Genomic DNA, 18,853 nt, shown 5'->3' with positions numbered 1-18,853 from the left:
AGGAAGTGCCGGAAGATCTTTCAAAGTTTTTCAAAGTTTCCGCACAAAATTCTCGTCACCATTTTACGTGATATCATTGGCTTAGAAAATTTCCTATTGTATTTCAGCCAATCATAATCCAGAATTTCGATGTGTAATTTGCACTGGTGTAACAATTTTTGCACTGGTATTACACTTGAACTGCACTGCTCTCAGCCAATCAGAATTGAGTAATTTTTTCATGTATATTGTTATTTCTATAATTTATATACAATTGTTTGGACCTATAGTACCATGAAGATCCACGAAGACCAAAAACATCAGAGGTCAAGAAAAGGAAGAAAAAGACCAGAAAATGGTGTCACGTCTGCCACAATTTGATGATCTTGTTTAAGACTCTATTTACTATTTACTTTGAATGAATGCTATCCTTCTAGTTCAAAGAACGTTCACTTATCACGGAAATCTAATTGGCAAATCACGCATCACGTGCTTCCATTGTAAAGTAGCAAAGCACGCATCACGTTATGATGTCCTGTCCAGCGCCACGCGGATAATTTGGTCTCAATCACGCATCACGTGCACGCTGCTAATTTTGGGGCGATCACGCGTCACGCAAAAACCCTTTGCCACCCTCCTTCAAGAAATTAAATTTTTCATGAAAATCGCCATATTTTAGGGTACCATTCCACCTCAAGGCTCCATTTCTGCCGGTCCTCGAGTCTGGTCCACTAGCGCGGGCTCCAACCTCGCCCCACCCCCAAGCCAGGGAAAAGACCCTAGGAACGAGGTTGGCGCGGGCTCCTTTTCTGAATAGCGACTGGTAATCGCGCCTATTCCGACCACACCCAGATTGGTCTCCTTTAGGGATGTAATTCAAATTTTCCGACGAGCATTCCCGACCTTTTCATATGGAAGTCTCCCCCCAGGGTGGTCGCTTCGGCTTTTTGCCATGATATGTCTCAGCTGTCTTTTCATTTCCTGTCCCTCTCATTGCGTCCGTCGCCAGCTGGTTTCTTCGTTTTTGTTTTACGTTATTTTTAATGGGAAAACGCTAAAAGGCTAAATAACGACGTTTCGATGTCATCTTAACACCATTATCAACTTTAGAAATAAAAATAACGGTTAGCCTGTTTATATGCTGTACAGGTGAGGTGTGAATAGTTTCGTGAGTTAAATCATAATATCGGAATGAAAATTAGGCGCAACGGGTGCTAATTACAAAACATAGAGAAACGCAAACAGACTGGCACGACTGATGAACTCTTTTCGTGCCAAAGCCATTGTTTGACATTTCTCTCTGTTTTGAAGTTAGCACCTGTAACGCCTTAGTTTTAATCCGATCTTTTATTTTTTACTATATGTATTCATAAATAATGTATTAATAAATTTTCACTTATTTACTTAAAAGAAAAATACGAAAAAATACAAGAGAAAAATGATTAACATGCTAAAAGAGTAAAAGAAAGAGAAAAATAAAGAGGATTCCCCAGCCACGTACAAACTAGGGAAACCTAGAAGACGTCTTGTCTCACACCAGACCCACCCCCACGGTCCCAAAACCTCCGAAAAATAGACCCCATCGTAAACGTATCTCCTGCGATTGCTGAATATGTAAATAAATTGGTAGCCTACCTAGCAAGCGTTCCCTTCCAAAGAGCTTTTCCGCATTCTGACCGCGCTTATTAAAATTGGAGCAAGAGCAAAAATTCGACGAAACAGGGGGGTAGTGGGGCGAGAGAGGGAACGTTTGCCCGTAAACCCCTCGATTTTTGGCAACAACTAACTTACTTCCAAGGATGGTTCCGTATTGGTTTTTCATGGCTATGGTCCCTACCGAATTTCAGAAATAATTGATTTTTGCAATTCTGAAGATAGTCAGTAGGGAGGGCTGAGATGATCTTTTGACACGGAAACGAGATAAACGGCGCATGCGCACTAAAGTGACTCATCGCCGGTGAATTTACATTTCGTACGGATGGATAAAACTACGAAAAACAGCTAGAATTTCCCACACAAATCGACGAAGCATAATGCAAACTAAAGACTTAGTCAGTACGTTGAAGAAATTCGACGCCTACCCCAAGACACTTGAAGATTTTCGAGTGAAAACTTTCGGCGGTGCTGCAGGTAAGTTCAAGCTAATTTAGGCGTTGTGGCTGTAATGAGATTTGTATAATAGTGACAAATTTATTATACAGCCTGGCTAATGGACAAAAGACAAGATCGGTAATCTGTTTAGAGTATGAAGAAACTTCAAAAATAACCTGTAGTGTAAAAATAAACTTTGTTTCATTTGTGGAGAGGCTATGGGCATTGTTGTTTTATTGTGTAAACGTGGCAAGATTTTCCGGTAAATTTGTAGGATGCATGTGTAATTAGAATCTTGTCACTTAAGAAAATGAAGTTTTTAACTCGGGATCACTTCCTGTGACTTTCTTGTAATTTGAAATGCATTTTCAATGTAGTTTATTGTGGGCATGTTTCGGTTGAGGACTCTAATTTTGAATTTAACCTCGAAAATGCCCCTAGATTTGTGACAAGTACGATTGTCCAATCACAGGCATCCATGTGTTTCTTGGACGGTTTTATGTTGTTGTGGTGCGTTAGAGGTTGTCAAAACAGGCGTCTTTTAGTTTTACAACATCATGCTTCTTGCCAGACATAAAATGACAACAAAAGATGAAAACATGCTAGAGAAACAGGCCTCTTAAAGATTTATTTACATGTACAACTTGTGTTGTGTTTTCTTGTTCTGTAGCATCAAGCTACAGTGGGTATGCTTCCATTAACCATAAGGGTTTATAAGAATTTTAAGTTCTTGTTGTCATTTATTGGCCTTCTCTCTTGTGTTATAGTCAACTTGCGCACTTTTGTTGAATTTTAACCTCCTCGCATTTTTTGATGATCAAACAAGATTTTCTGCTTGAGTAAAACATATAGTTAATAGAGGGGACTGGTTATGAAGCCCGGCAAACATCAAAGGAGCAAACAAAGATGCCAAGATTTATGTTGGAAGGTCCACGACTGTGCACAATCTTTTGTTTTGCTTTCATACACTATGCATGAATTATGTAACCAAAACATTTCTATTGGCTAGTTCCTCGGTCAGTAGTAAACAACTATTGTGTTTTGTGCACGCTCAAGGCCAAAAACAGAGAGCAAAAACATACAACAAAGACCTTTGTCTAGTTTCATAACCATTCCCCTCTATTAACTATGAGTGAAACAAGAGTTACTTGACAATTTTGGCAAAGACACTTTGACATTAAAGTTAAACTGAAGTGAAATTTGCATATAAAGTAATCTGTTTGGTACCCATGGTTTCATGGCACTCAGTCTCAAAGCATGATGAACGATTATTCCACAAGTATGCATTAGATGTATGAGATGATACTGTAAATCGCCAATGTGTAACGCTGAGTTGGCTATAATCATCTCATATCTAACAAGCATGTGTGGAATGATTGTTTTAACAAAACTATCCCACAATTTAGAAAACTAAAATAAAATAGAAATATAAACATCCTCCCCCCCCAAAACAAAGTATGCACACGTTTACCATATTTGTAGAGCATAGTATAATTGCTCATACATGTATAACATGATAGCTAAGCCAATGAAAACTCTTGAACTGCATTATCCAATGATCCAGTTTTTAGTAATTAATTTTTGTAATGATTCACCAGCCTGACCTCAAAATAAGCTTGCCCCAGGCTATCGGACATGGCTTTATTTGCACATTGTGTACATGTAGCATATTATGTGTACAAGAAGAGTTCTGCCTATTTAGTGACTTTCTCTTTTGTTTTCTTTACAGTTACAATTGTTAGTGGACTTTTGATGTTTCTACTATTTGTCTCAGAATTAAGTTTCTACTTATCAACAGAGGTGAGTCAATGGATTGTAGAGTGAATGTTGTAACTACTATGAAGTCAACCCTCCCTCTGCCACTAAAATCTCTCACTTTTAATTTTTGAGTCAAACCTTTGGTTTAATGTGCAGGTTAAAATTTTTTATTCTGTGAAGAGAATCTGTAGCAGCTGTGACCATTTAATTTGAATCATTATCTTGTGTGTGGAAATTTACATGTAAATTAATGCAGTAACTGTTGGAATTATGTTGTATACGATACAGATGAAATTCAATTCAATTTTTGTGAAATTAATTTTAAAAATGTTTCAAATTAAAACTTGCAACTGTAGCCCTTTTGAAAGACAAACAAAAGTTTGCCAAAAGAACATGAGAGAAAATCCTCCCCCACAATCTCCTCACTTGACATTAAAGTTTATTTTCCCCATGAAATTAAAAGGTGCAATACTTACCATTAGTATAATTATAATGATGTAAACATAAATTTTATAACAGCCAAGCTAATAATTATGACAGCACCCAACATATCCCTACTCGTTGCCTCAGCAACATACAACTGTACAATCATGTATTTCTATCAGTTTAATGATCATCAAAATAATGTTTTTGTTTTCAGGTCACACCTGAACTCTTTGTCGACACAGCCAGAGGAGAAAAGCTTAGAATTAATGTAGATGTTATTTTTCCAAAATTGCCCTGTGTTTGTAAGTATATTGTCTTTGATTACATTATTAAAAAAAAATTATAATATATAGAATATGTACATGTAGTTATTAGATACAGGCCAGGTACTGAAAGTCTATTATACCATACATGTTTATTATTTTCAGGAATCTGTGATGTAACTATGTGAAGAACTTTATGAAATTGGTTGACTGGCATTAGTTTTATTTTAGTTACAAATAATTATATCTTTGGTGTTACTTTCAAGTAGACAGGTAATTACATGTATAAGAAAGAAAATAGTCGAACCTCTCCTTACATCTGTTACATACAGTGGAATCCCAATTTTGGTTTAAAGAATCTGGATCTGAAATCTGGGGTAAAATTACGGTGTTTGACTGAGGAGGGGAAACGACAGTTGTTGGTTCAAGTTATCGAGAAATTGGAATTCCGCTGTACGGTTCTCTTGTTTTCAGAGAAACCAGAATTCTCATGATCTGGACCTCCATAACATGGACATCCATCTTTGTCTAATGGGTGTCCGCAGGAGATGTTGTCTTGATCTGGCACCAAATCTCCGAACTAATATAAAAAGAAATGTATAGCATTCAGTGAAGAGAATTTGTATTTCAAACTTGCAACTGAAAATGGCAACATCAATGTTCTTTCAGATTTAAGTATAGATGCAATGGATGTCTCTGGAGAGCAACAGGTTTGTACATGTATATCTTACAGTTATTCACAGTAAAGTTAATGTGGATTAATAGTAATAGTGTTATACAAGTTAGTTTTGGTAACTTGGGACGACAGATTCAGCAAAGACAGCACAACAACAAAATTAATAGCAACACAACAACACATGGAAATTAGTCTGGAGAATGTAGCAACTGATTATTATTTATATGGGTTTTGAACATGTAACAGTGGTATTTTGTGAGTTTCATGATATAACGGGTCAGAATGTGACAGCTTTCTTAAATTGTAGACGTATGACCCATTGGAAGGACATCACATTGTGATGGTCTGCTAAATCTGACTACAATGTACATGTATGGCTGATTCTGCGAATGAAAGATTGATGGAATATGACATTGATTGCATTGTTTATTTCAAGTGCCATTCTCCAGTGAATGAAACCAAGATTGAAACTCTGACCTAAGCTCTAATTGAAATAGTGGCGTCTGGCTTGACTTGGTTATTTTAAATGGCCAATTTCTCAGAGTACGTCAATTACAAGTTGTAAAATGTATACATAATTATGTGATTTCCTTGTTGTTTCTTAGATTGATGTGATGCATAGTATATTTAAAAAGAGAGTGGATCTAGATGGGAATCCAATTGATGAAAATATAGAAAAAGGAGGTTAGTCAACAACAGTTTGCAGTTTGATGTAAGTTACTATGAATCTCAGTTGTTTGTAATAAATAAATACAGTATACAATGTACATACTAACATTATTATACATGGTAAGTGTTTCTGAGTTTTGTTTTCTTTGTTCTAAACAGATCTAGGTGATAAGAGTCATGAAGCTAAAGAATTACTTGAGGTGTGTGTTAAACAAACAAACTTTCATGTGGATTATGAAAAAAAAGGAAATAGTTAAAGCCGTCTGCAGATACTTGTCACAAATAATTGGAGACAGCTTTAACTAAGTCAGTAAGGGCTCTTATTAAAGTGTTTAAATGCACTTTGAACCCTGTTTATACGGTCACCAATGGGCCATGAAATTTGGCCATGTTTACAGGGTGGCTGTATCAATGGGGTAGGATAAATTTCATGACTGTTCTAAGCTGAGGAATTTAGCAGGGTTTTCTTACAAGAAAATGTATCCATGGCGTTTCGCCATGACATAAAATGTGGCAGTAGTAACAAGTTAACCGCATTAGCAAGGTGACCATAAGGTGGGGTATCACCGTAACAATCGTTTTTTTTTTCTTCTACAGCTTGATCCCAAAAGATGTGAATCTTGTTACGGTGCTGAGACACCTGAAAAGAGCTGCTGTAACACTTGTGAAGATGTTAGAGAAGCTTATAGAAGGAAAGGTTGGGCTTTATCTGACGTTGATGACATCAAACAGGTACTAATGAGCAGCTTACTCCTAACTTGGAAAATCACTCATGAATCATGGTAGTCTTTTTTCTTTCTTGCAATCGGTTAAGAGACCATGACATCACCTGAGAGTTTAAGGTTACTTCCCACCTTCAGAGACCAAAAAAATCATTTTTTCTTTTATTTGACAAAATTTAAGTTTGTCATTTTATCTTAGTGTTTCCAAAAGAAAAATGTTAAAAATCTCAAAAAGCGGCCAAGTTATGTAGGAAAAAACGTATTTTCAAATGAAGTTAATAAACTAGGAAGGTGTCATAATCTAGTCAACTGGCGAGAACCCTGGGGAAATTTTCGCGGCAAACGCTCATCACTCGTGTTTCATGTCATTTGCATATTTTTATATACGTCACGCACTTGACAAAAATTCCCACGTGAAAGCTCTTTGAGCTAACTCCTATGGAAAAATTAAAAGCAGAAAAAAGTCATTGGGTAAAGAAAACGAAAAAGAAACTGGCCCAAAGAAGAAAGAAAAAGCTCCATATTGTCAAGGAAAGAAAAAAAACCTTGGCGAAAGCGACAAAGGCTCTTGGTTTGGCCAAACGCCTTCGACAATCTCAGCATCTGCTGAAGATCCAGAGCATTCAAATATCCTTGGAACAAGTGGCTTAAAAATCAAAGTAAACGTCAGTGCAGGCTGCGAACAATATTCTTCGTCGGAATCTGGCGGAAGCGATGAAGAAAATGAAACCTACCCAAGGGAACTCATTTCAGCAAACAGGGTATTCATCGATACCAATAGGCTGTCCGTCGATTCCTTAACATCTTGTTTTTCAGCGGCAAGTGTTTCATTTTCCACCTGTAACATTTTTGGCACAGGTTTTGCCTTTGCCTTTGCCTTTGGCGTCTTTGCCCATTATATTACATTACCATCCTAAATTGAACTCCACTGAGCGAGATAAAAAAACATGTTGCAATGCGATGCTTTTCCCGGGAAATCTTGATCTATTGTCATAGACACTAGGAGGTCCTGTTGTTCCATTGGTTTGTGGTTTTATTAGGCGTGATAATCTCCAGGCGTGGCCCGAGTTGTTTGCAAACCTTTACAAGCTAAAATCTCCCATTTGATTTTTGGAGGAATATATCCACTTTGAGCGAATTTATGGGGTATGCACATTTGACGGATTTTCATGAAATTTCGCCAGAACATTCCAGAGATAATGACAAACCAAAGTGTGTTGGGAAATTTTGATATTTAACACATTTTTCCCATGGCGTCCATTTACGCAACACGTCTCACATATTTATAGCTACTCCAACTTTAGATATGGATATGTAGACAGTACCAATCAGAATATCGAAAAAGCCCGACACACTTTTGTTGATTGATGCCTTGTGAATAAGACTGTGCAGCCATTTTGCTCATACTGTGGAATCCGATACAGGATAAATTCAATAGAAGAAGCCTTGGTGGTTTCACGCCTTACTGCCTCCTGACACTTCCTAAAAGAAAGCATTTCTGAAATTGTATTTTTTTTCTTAAAGTACATTTATTAAGCTTTCTTATGGTACACATGTATATAGTTTGTTGGGGTTTTATTGAAACTGGCGCGCCTAAAATTTTTGTTTCCTGAAGGGCACCTGCGAAGGTGGGAAGTAACCTTAAGCCAGGATTTGAGAAGTGGGTGTGTCAAAATTTTCCACAGTGCATTGCATTGTGCAGTACAGCTGTACATACATGCACATGTACAACTCTGTAATTCTTTTAAGAGCCTACATGTACATGTACCCTCAAGGTTCATGTGTTATGGGTTAATCTGGCATCTGGGGAAGTGCTACCTACCCTAAAACAATAATTGCAGACTTAGAGCAATTGAGGTGCAATTCTGTAGTTTTCAGATATATGAGAACAAATTTATGTTTATTAGTAATGACTTCCAAATTTATTATTAACACTATGCCCACCAGAAATTCAGCAATCCAGATGTCAACAAAATAATAATTTATTTTCTATTCATAGTTTAAATCTTGTGGACTCCCATTTGGCTTTGCCTGTATCACCTGCAAATACATATGGACTTGAATGATTACATATTTGCTGCTGCTGCTGTTCACATGCAACTGTAAACCTGGCATATCAAATGTTGCCATATCTAATTTTCATGCATGTACAGGTAGTAAATAAACATGATATTATTGTTTTGTCAGTGTGTGAGAGAGGGCTGGAAGGACAAACTTCAAGAACAGAAAAATGAAGGTTGTGCTGTAACAGGGCACTTGGAAGTTAATAAGGTTTGTCATGAAATACAGTGTATGCCAGAAATTCAAAATAAAATGTTTCAGCTACTGCTAACACACTTCACTACTACCTCCACAACTACATGTACATGTATCACCATCATACATGTATATCAGGGACATTACGCATGTATGATGGCGACAGCGAGGATGGCGTATTAAAAAGTGTATTATATTTTCCTTTGGAATTTTGCATTTACTTAGTTCTAATTATTCAGTGTGTTTGTCCATATTAATTAACTTGCCCCTGCTGAATATGCTACAAATTACAAAAAATTAGTCGTGGTGGGTCCCATTGTCAAAAAATTGGAAAATTGGTCATTTTACGTTGTTGTTTTGCCAGGGATGGCAAAGAAATGTTCCAAGAATGATAACACATGTACACAGCTATTGTTCTGCTCATTAAACCTTCTGTTTGGTGATGTTCTTGGTTCTGTTGCCGTCGTGTTTTGCATAAGGTCCCTATTGTTTGTACCTCATCTGTGCTCTAAAATACACCTTTCTTGTCTTGAGAAGATCAGTTGTCTTGATTAATATTGCTTTAATTTACTGAACCTGCAATTTAACTATTGGTTAACTTTTAATTACATTTAACACAGGTTGCAGCACAAAACTCAGTCAGGTGTTTTCTTGTTGTAGGTTGCCGGAAACTTTCACTTTGCTCCAGGAAAAAGTTTTCAACAACATCATGTCCATGGTAAGGTTAAAATTCATGTACAGGAAGTAGCAAATTGATCATTATGTAGACCATATAATTTTTGGTGTGATCTTGAAATGGGATGTTCTGATCAGTTTCAACAGAGCACAGTTCAAAAGATTAAAATTAGATACAATACTTAGTTTACTTCAAGTTACAAAATTTAAATAAAAGTTATTTGGTTATAGATTTGGATTGCGCTAAAGTGGCAGTATACACATGTGTGAATTTAAATGTTGTATTTCACAACATCTAATCAGTCAAGATTGCATTTTTGAAACTTTTCTGTAACATGCAGTACTTGAGTGCTAATTTTACGGAAATTGAATACATCTATGAGGTGAAACCCAATTGCAGTTTCTGGGGTGAAAGTGAACTTACCTGTTAACAGGGATCAAAGCATGCTCTCTTTCACTAATTATCAGCTCCTGTTGTATGCCGACTCATTGTTTTGCTCTTCACATATAACCAAAATACAAGCCTGCTCACTCACAAGTGTTTCATTGCATCATATAATCCATTATCAATAACTATACTGTCTCGTTAATAATCATTAATAATTAATACTGGCTTAAAACACTGATAGCTTTTAAATAGATCTTCATGGACTTAATAAAATAATATAAAATAACAGATAAAAGTTTTAAATATTTTAGACAAGTAAGTAAAATGAGTAAATAAAATTAATGTTAAAATTCATATTAAATAATTTGTAAATAAACAAATAAGTAAATTATATTGTGTAGTTCCAGAAAATATCCATACCCTCCCCATGGAAGGAATTTTTTCTAACACCTCCCCACCCCTCTGGAAATTCCAGTTAAGCTTCATACATTTCCTTAAATTTTGTTGTCTCATAGAGCCCCCCACCCCCCCAGGAAATTCTAATCCCTTCTATGGGGGGAGTATGGATATTTTCTGGAACCCCACATTTAAATATATATAAATGAAGGTACTTGTGTACATAAATCAGTAAATATTGAATGTTATATGAATGAATAACAAAATAACTGCATGTAAAAAAAGTTTTGTCTGACTATTGTAAGCAAGAAATGTTTGACACTATCCCACACATTTTTATTTCATATGATGCTGTATGACCCCTCACAGCAACTATTGATTACATGTGGTGATCAGCTCAGTCTGAGCAGAACTCAATAAAACTTTAAATAACGTAGTTGACTTGACAGTGTTCACTTTATAAGAAACCTACATTACTGTACGTACAAGTACCAACTCATCAAAATATTAGGCAAATCGTTTTGACCGTTTTGTGCAAGATTTACCTGTAGAATTGAAATTGTCCCATTCCCTTTTGTTTTCTCAGTTGCACTGCATGTATTAATACATGTAACAGCAGTAATAATTACGCTTGAAGCAGCAGTAATTTATGTGCTAATTAATTTAAATTAATATTTAAACACTGGCTTTAAACTTTAAAATTGCATGCCAACTGTAAGCTTGGAAATCTTGAGTATTTTATCACTTCTTATATGCTGATACCTGTCATGATGGATTTACTTGCATCACTATGTCATGCATAATTGTTTTTAAAAACCTTTTTTTGCATTGTTGTGTTTTTGACTTTTTTCCATGTCAGTGTGTGGTTGTACAGTGGTTTTCTAATGACTGCAGCCATAAATTAAACGTAAATCAATTTACACTGTATAGAATCATCACAACAACTAATCAATGTCACTAACTTATAGTTAGGACTTGAATATCTAAAATGTAAGCACTAAAACACCACATTGAATAAGACAACTTCAATACTTCTTTACAGTCAAAACCGGTGAAGTGCACCTCTCCACCCGATAGTGGAGTAAAGAATTTACAAGCAGAAATTTGATTATTCCATTTTGCTTTCCAAACTTTGACTCTTCAAGTGAGACTTGACAGAAAATCTACATTTTGATTTCAGTATTAATGTCTGGCTGAACCATTTAGGCTGTTGATGGTGTACATCAAAAGCTATGTGCTACATGTATGTGTGCAAGTGTGCTGGTCGGCATGCATGCAGAAAATTCTCAAATTTCTTTTCACCACTGACCATTTCAAGTACACTAACATGTCTTGCCTCTGTCTTTATGTTGAGAGTAAAACGTGGTGTGTTGTAGTCACTGATATTGGTAGCCAAAGTTGTTCAAATTGAAGGCAAGTTTATGCATGTGTGATCACGTAGAGTCAAAAATCACATGTAGACCAATCACTGCTAAGTCTTGTATTTAGTCTTCAAATAATGAACTCTTCATTTAAAGGTGGAAGTTTAAACAATTTAATCATTGTAGTCGCTTTGTTGATTTAGCCCATCATTTAATTGGCAGGAAAACCCTTTAATTTAACTGGTTTTGACTGTGAAAACTTAAACTTCTTTGCAATAAATTAATCACCTCTCTAACTGCCATTTTGCACTTTTCAGTCGCCATTCTCAAGTTAAGCTCAGGGGGAAATGTTATAAGAGTCAATAGTAAGTAAAGGAGTTAATGTCTTGTTAGCCTGAGGTGAAGGGCAAATTATCTTTTCGTGCCATATAGTCATTTAGAACACATGCCTGTTTGCATTGACCTTTGAACGAAGAAATAGGAGAATTTGAGCAAGTTGGCTACATGTATAATCCCTTTTTCACCTTTGAACTTGCTTAATTCTCTTTGCTCTTCCACGATTGATGCAAACAGACTAATTAACTCATCCCTCTTTGGCACTCAGCACTGTAGTATGGAAGAGACTCTTTTCACAGAGCTGCAGAGTGTGTCAGAAAAGACCAGATTCTTAGTGATTGCTGGTCATTATGAAATGCCTTCACAGCAGGTTACCTACACCTGTATAGTAAATTAAATTAAAATCACATCACTGTAAGGTGCTTTTGTAAACTTAAAAAGCTTGTAGTAATGAGGAGCTAAACATGTGATTAAACCATAAACTTGAAAAGAAATTTGAAAAAATTTTTTTAATGCATCACCATCTAATGAAACCCCAAGTTAAACTAAAATCTGACATCTGTCTTATTGTTCTGTTGTAAACCTGAAACATGTTATCAAGAGTTCATAGTAAGTTTTGTAATATTATTAATTTCTACGTACATGTAAACAACCGTTTTCTGCTCAGACTGGGTAACCTTGTCGTTAAAGCGCATTAACTTGTGTTCTAACATCTCAATCTAAAACAAAAGTTAAGGTAATCAATCGTCTGTATGTACATCCTCGGCTGAACAGTCCTCACTGTTCTTGGTTTGTACTGTGTTCCCAAAGAAAAGAAATGTATGAGCAACATGCATTTAAGTGATAGACCAGAACTGACCTTGTACAGCTTGTGTGCAGTACTGAAGGTTGAAGGCCATTAAACTACTGTTCAACAATTTTTTTGTATAATTTCGGAAAATCAAGCGATTCACATTAGAGCGTTTCTTCGTGCACTGTCTTTCAAATGAATTTTGTTTTAGTGTTGCGTTTCCCAAGCTCTACAATTATTGGTTCAAAATTTCTAACCAATCATTTGATTTCTTTTGACCAATCAAACTCAATCTTTACGTGGCTTTCACTTGTTTTCCCACACTTGGCACCAGTGGCACAGTTATGCTGTAAAGTCTGATTGGCTCATTTTCTTTTTTCCTTGTGTGTGTGAACACTATGTCCTTTATGGCAGTCTTTAAAAAACTGTTCTACTGGTAACTGGAAAACAAGGGGATTTGTTTTAACTATTCCAAGAAACAAGCCATAGTGGCTGTTTTCTGTCAGCTAACAGTTTGAGACAAGAGTATTGAAGATTGAAGGGTCAAGTGTGAATCTTTTTACAAGTATGAACAATTTTTGTTTGGTTATTTTCATTGATTGTTCACTATTTTTTTACTGTTAACAGTGCATGATCTTCAGCCGTTTGGATCTACTCAGGTAAGCTGTGTCCTATTTTATGTCGTTGTGGCGTGATGTGCAGAAAAATTATTGATTGGTCTTGTAGTGGAGGACAAAATCAATAATCACTGCGTTGAGTTCAGTTTATCACCTAGAAATCAAGAATAAAAACACATGAAAGTATCCTGTGTTGCTTAGCGACATCTCAAACCAATCGTCGCCTCGTTCGATAATTATTTGTGACAGGATCTTGCCTTTTCTTAAAAAAAAATCAAATTTATATTTACGGTGTCTTTCAATAACGCGCGAACTTCCTCAATCAATGGTTTCGTGTTCTGCTGCCGTCAATCAACGTAGCGGACGTCTCGGGAAACGGAAGTCCAGAGGGTCACGTCTGTGGCTTGTGATTGGTAGATTTCGATCCATTTTGTTTGTTTCTCTCTCTCATAGTTCATTGGCTGTCATTGTAATCATGATTGATGTCAGCCAAAAACGTAATCCTTAGGTTTTGAACGTCAGATCGAGCGGACCGGGTTCGAGCCCTGTCCGGGGACATTGTGTTGTGTTCGTGGACAAGACACTACCCTCACCGTGCCTCTCTCCACCCAGGTGTATAAATGGGTACCAGCGAATTTAATGCTGGGGGGTAACCCTGCGATGGACTAGCATCCCATCCAGGGGGGAGTAGAAACAGGCTTTTAGCCAGGATTTGAGAAGTGGGTCTCCAAAATGTGCTAAAAAGTCTGCGCAAATCAACAATTTATAAGGCAACAAATGAAAGATTAAACAATTTTCTTTAAAAAGTGGCGTTCCACAGGACGCCTGGACACCCATCTGGCTAAAAGCCTCGGTAGAAAGACTCCTAGTCGCTTCATGCTACAGAAACAGGGATTAAGCTCCGACCTGATGGGCCACTGGCTCATACAGTATGCAGACTTTAATGTAACTTACCTAATCTTCCGTTTGTCATAACCGTACTATGTTTTACTTGCAGTTTAATCTGACGCATCATATTCGCCATCTTTCATTTGGTCATGAATATCCTGGCTTAAAGCATCCTCTGGACAACACTTATGTTGCAGCGGAAGATGGTAAAATGTTTTTGTTTGTATTCTGGATGTGCTTGTACACTCTTCGTACTTGTTTCATTCATTTTCTAAAACTCTTCCGTGGAGAATGAGGTTTTGCACCACTTATGGCCTGGTCTTAAATTCTCATGACCCCCTTTCAAGATGGAATGTCTGATGTGAACTTGTTTTTGAACAAGAAAATTCAGTCACTATTGTTAGTAAAGGGGATGCAGGAGTAGAAATTGTCCCTGACTGGTGATTCCCTTTGTAATTCCTGGCCTTGTTCTCCCAAGGGGGCTATGGAGAGAGAGAATGTTGGTCTCTTTTGCAGCCATCGTTTGGGGTTGTCACGCAACACGGCCCGCAGCACCCTAAAACAATGGCTACACACCAGACTTGTTGGTGAAATAGCGTTGCGTGACGAACCCAAAAAAAGGCTGCGAAGGAAGACTAAGACAATGCGAGCTTGAATTATAATCAGAAGTCGGCTGAGTGCATTTTTTGCGCAGCGGTTTTGAAATTCGCTTCGTGGTTTTAAATAAAATGCTCCATGTAATTTTCCTTTGCAGAAAATTGTTTGCTTAATTCTATCGAGAAAAGAGTGGGCTAAATTGTTGTCATCCATTTGAACTTGTAACGTTTATTCTGAATAAGATCTGTGTTGTAACTGTGTCGTTATTGTTATTTCTAGCCGGGAGTATGTACCAATACTTTGTAAAGATTGTTCCAACAATGTACAGAAAGTTAAATGGCGAGGTGAGTCCAAAAAAAACACGCCGCTTAACAGAAGTTGAAGAGCGCTGTAGCTCTTGTTACCGTCCGTGTCGGAGATTTGAGCTGTATTTTTTGCAAGATGTTGCTTCAACTTGCAACGTGGATGGTAACGCGCACAGCAATGCTTTTAAACTTGTATAATACATATGCATGTAGCAGTGCAAGAAAATGTTTGCCGTATGTCAATGAGTAGTTCATTAGTTCCGCACGTGCGTTGTATACCTTGTTACGGTATATTTCTTTTCTGTCCACTGAAGCACAACATGAAATCACCAAACGATCACCTTTGCTGCAAATTTCCAATAAACCTTGGCTTTTTGTTGGCTGATCAGAAAACGCTGATTCAGGCGACGATAAGCATACTATTCGCGGCAGTCCCTTTTACGCTCGCTGAATAAGAGATGGAGAAATGCGGCCGCGCTGGAGCGAGTTGGAAGTGTAGAATGATTGGGAAAGGGAGGGACGGGAAACGAGAAGCGCAGTAGTGTGTAGAAGCAAGCGAAAAAGAGAGAGACAGTATGTTACGACTGCCAACAGCCAAAAGATTCTTACGCGAACTGGACTGAAATGAGATGCAGAGCTCGCTAAAAATGCTAAAGTAAGGGACTGGTGCGAATATAACTGTGTTTTGTTTTTATCCCCGGCCGCTTCATAAACATCTCAGTCTTACCAGTGTGTTCAAACTTGTCCTCATACTTGCTTGAATTTGTTTGTTTGCAGGTGGTAAAAACGAATCAATTCTCGGTCACAAAGCACAAGAGGGTCATCAGACAAGTGTCTGGTGAACACGGTCTGCCAGGTATCGCTTCGCTTATTCTATCGTCAGTAAACTCTCTCTTTATCCAACGATCAACCCGGCCACCAAAATCCAAATTTGCTCTGAGTTAAGAGTTGAGATTATTAGTTTAGTGAAGCTTTGTAGAACTCAATTAGAATGATTTTCACCAGTCAGTGATACAAGCTTCCTTGTAAAAACAACCGGCTTTCTAGCAATAGGCCTTGAATATCTGAATGTAAGCTCCCGCATGACTTGTAAAGCTGGTAACCAGGCGTTTCGCACAATGTCAGTTTGCCCGGTCTAAAAGTCCGTTCGTCCGGACTTTAACTAAGTTCGAAGAAAGATATGCTTAAAATTTATCATTCTCTAACCGAGCGAAAAAGACAACATTGTGGGCAAATGGAAACAAAATTGTTTATTTCTCGTTCTTTACTCCATTGACCACGGAGAGTGTGCACTGGCATCGGGCGAAACGACCGCAATTCCTAAAGCTCAGCCGAAGACTGTCACGCGAGTGGAACGCCTGTCAGAAAAGCTCGCAATTTTTTCCCGAGTATATTGCGTTGCTAACCCTCAAACTAACAGGGTCGCCATAGGTCAGGAAATGGTCAAAGTGAAAAAATTCTTCAAGGTCAGGGAAAAAAAGACATTTTGAAGAAAAGTCACGGCAAATTTTATTTTTACCAGGGAAAAGTCAGGAAATAGTCAGAATTTGGATAGTGATGTCTGTGGCAGCCGTGTCGAAGTGTTTTCAATTTACCGTCGAAGTAGCGTGACGGTTTCATTCTGTTGCTATTGATTTTTCTTTGTAGGTGTCTTTGTATTGTATGAATTCTCTCCGATGGTCGTGCAGTATACAGAGAGTAGAAGGTGAGAAGCGTGCTACTTTCACTGCTTTTGTGTGTTTGTTTGTTTGTTTGTTTTAATTTTTGATCTTGTGCAGAAGAGAAAGAAAACAAAAACAAGACATATCTGTCTGCTGTGATCGGTAAAACTTATCTCACGTGACGAGTTTCAGTTTTAACCAACAACAAGATCTCAGCGAAACAAATTTGAGCTAGTTACTGGCGAGAGTAAGTGGTATCAAGTCTGTTGATCTCTGTTCTCTGTTGAATTTCAGATCCTTCATGCATTTTCTCACTGGTGTTTGTGCAATTGTCGGCGGTATTTTTACAGGTAGGAAGTCATTTGAGCCGATTCTGGGTCGTGTCCTGGTGTACCGGTACACAGAGGGAATAACCATTGTACTCCTTTCTTTACAAACCTTTGTTTAGCTGTTGAACATTGTTGGGTCTTTTGTTATCGGTTCTTGTGAACCGGTACACGAGGACAGAACCCGATTCTGTCTACATGTTGTTCACAACAAAATTAAAGTAACTCCCGATGAGCGCAGCTTTTTTACGCAGCTTTGTATCCTTAGCTATCGCGAAGGCTACACCGTGTATTTTCCATCGTTGTAAGAACCCAGTTTTTTATGAATTTTTAGCTACATCCCGCCATGTGACGGAAATATAATATATCGCGTCTCTGTTTCAAAATTTCATCCCGAGATAACGGCTCAGTTTATATAAGTTTATGTAAGTCTTTACTGTTTCCTCTTTAATGCTAAATGCACATTTCATTTTTGGTCTTTACAGTGGCTGGCCTCGTAGACTCCATGATTTATCACTCCGCTCGAGCACTTCAGAAGAAAATAGACTTGGGGAAAGCGAGCTAACAGGGAGAGACGAACTTGCGTGACTGGCTGATACATATCGCGTGACTTCGAGGTGTTCGGTTGCGTTACGCGACACTGGAATGTTTAAATGCCTTCTGGTACACCTTTAAAACTCAAGGCTGCGGGTTTTAGAAAGATAACTTAAAATACAATTATCAACCTAGGAACAGTTTTACAAGCATACACAATTCGCAATTCTTTCGCTGGTCCTTAAACTGGTCATATTTATTCATGACAAGACAGTTATGAGAATCAACAAAATCGATGAACAACGAATCATATTGTAAGAGCGTTCAATTTTTCTTCAACACGGCACTTCTGTGTTTTTTTTGTTTTTGTTTTTCTTTTTTTGCTAATGTAGCCGGCCTACGTGTGTGTTCTACTGTTTTATTGTGGGAAAATTATTTTAGTATATCTATGGTCCACTCCAAAAGCACTGGTAACTACTTGAACACAGGACATAAAACTCGATTTTCGGCACGCATCGCCCCAAGAACTTTTTGGAACGGAAAGCGTTCGTCGATATCAATAGAGCAGTGACATTTTTCGCCGCTTGGAGCTGGCACGAGACTTTCAGGAACATGTATTTGATTAAATGTTTTCCCTTTGTATTTGTTAATAAAGGGTTCCTAAAACGGTGATGAGATTTCATCTCTGCTCGATTAAACCACACCATTTAGAACATGACTCAAATGCTCTCATTTATCCCCTTCCCTGTCAAGTTAATGGGGTACGTTCCTTTGGGATGATGTGGATCAAGATCAGTGATCCAAGATCACTCAGATCATGGTGCATCAAAGCAACCGGTGAATCCACTCTTGTCAGGGATTCATCAGCCTGATCTGAGTGATCTTGGACTACTGATCCTGATTCAGATCATCCCAAAGGAATGGAGCCAAAAATATGCAGTTAAGTTCTAGAGCAAGTTTTGTTTTAGACCTGTTCTGGCATCACCAATGTTCTTTATCTCTTTTCCCATGTATTATTTGCCATCTCCAGTAATTGGAGAAAATCCATAGAGTTTGACCTGGTCAAAAGCTACCAAAATAGTGGCCGCCGTGTTGAATTTAAACTCGCACGCCCTGGGTACGAACAGTTGCCGGGCTCG

General features: G+C 37.7%; 1 protein-coding gene across 3 annotated transcripts; it reads left to right on the top strand.

Moving 5' to 3' along the window:
* Positions 1–1,899: 1,899 nt before the first annotated feature.
* Positions 1,900–18,384, top strand: LOC110066102 (endoplasmic reticulum-Golgi intermediate compartment protein 3-like). 3 transcript variants are annotated; one of them, XM_089270884.1, is made up of 17 exons: positions 1,900–2,109; positions 3,800–3,870; positions 4,469–4,556; positions 5,187–5,227; positions 5,799–5,877; positions 6,022–6,062; positions 6,460–6,594; positions 8,772–8,855; positions 9,501–9,558; positions 11,978–12,025; positions 13,414–13,445; positions 14,401–14,497; positions 15,168–15,232; positions 15,971–16,049; positions 16,841–16,898; positions 17,149–17,204; positions 17,666–18,384. In XM_089270884.1, the coding sequence occupies exons 1-17, from the start codon at positions 2,013–2,015 to the stop codon at positions 17,743–17,745; spliced, it is 1,209 nt and encodes a 402-aa protein (XP_089127010.1). In that variant the 5' UTR covers positions 1,900–2,012; the 3' UTR covers positions 17,746–18,384. The 3 variants fall into 3 exon arrangements, with proteins under 3 accessions (XP_089127010.1, XP_089127011.1, XP_089127009.1); XM_089270885.1 differs by lacking the exon at positions 11,978–12,025; XM_089270883.1 differs by lacking the exon at positions 17,666–18,384 and having other exon boundaries at positions 17,149–17,620.
* Positions 18,385–18,853: the final 469 nt, after the last annotated feature.

The sequence above is a fragment of the Orbicella faveolata genome, unplaced genomic scaffold (assembly GCF_042242905.1).
Source record: "Orbicella faveolata isolate gen_17 unplaced genomic scaffold, um_ofav_v1 contig_34, whole genome shotgun sequence".
Lineage (NCBI taxonomy): Eukaryota > Metazoa > Cnidaria > Anthozoa > Scleractinia > Merulinidae > Orbicella > Orbicella faveolata.
Note: the sequence above shows the minus strand (reverse complement) of the source record. Positions and strands in the feature narration are given on the sequence as shown.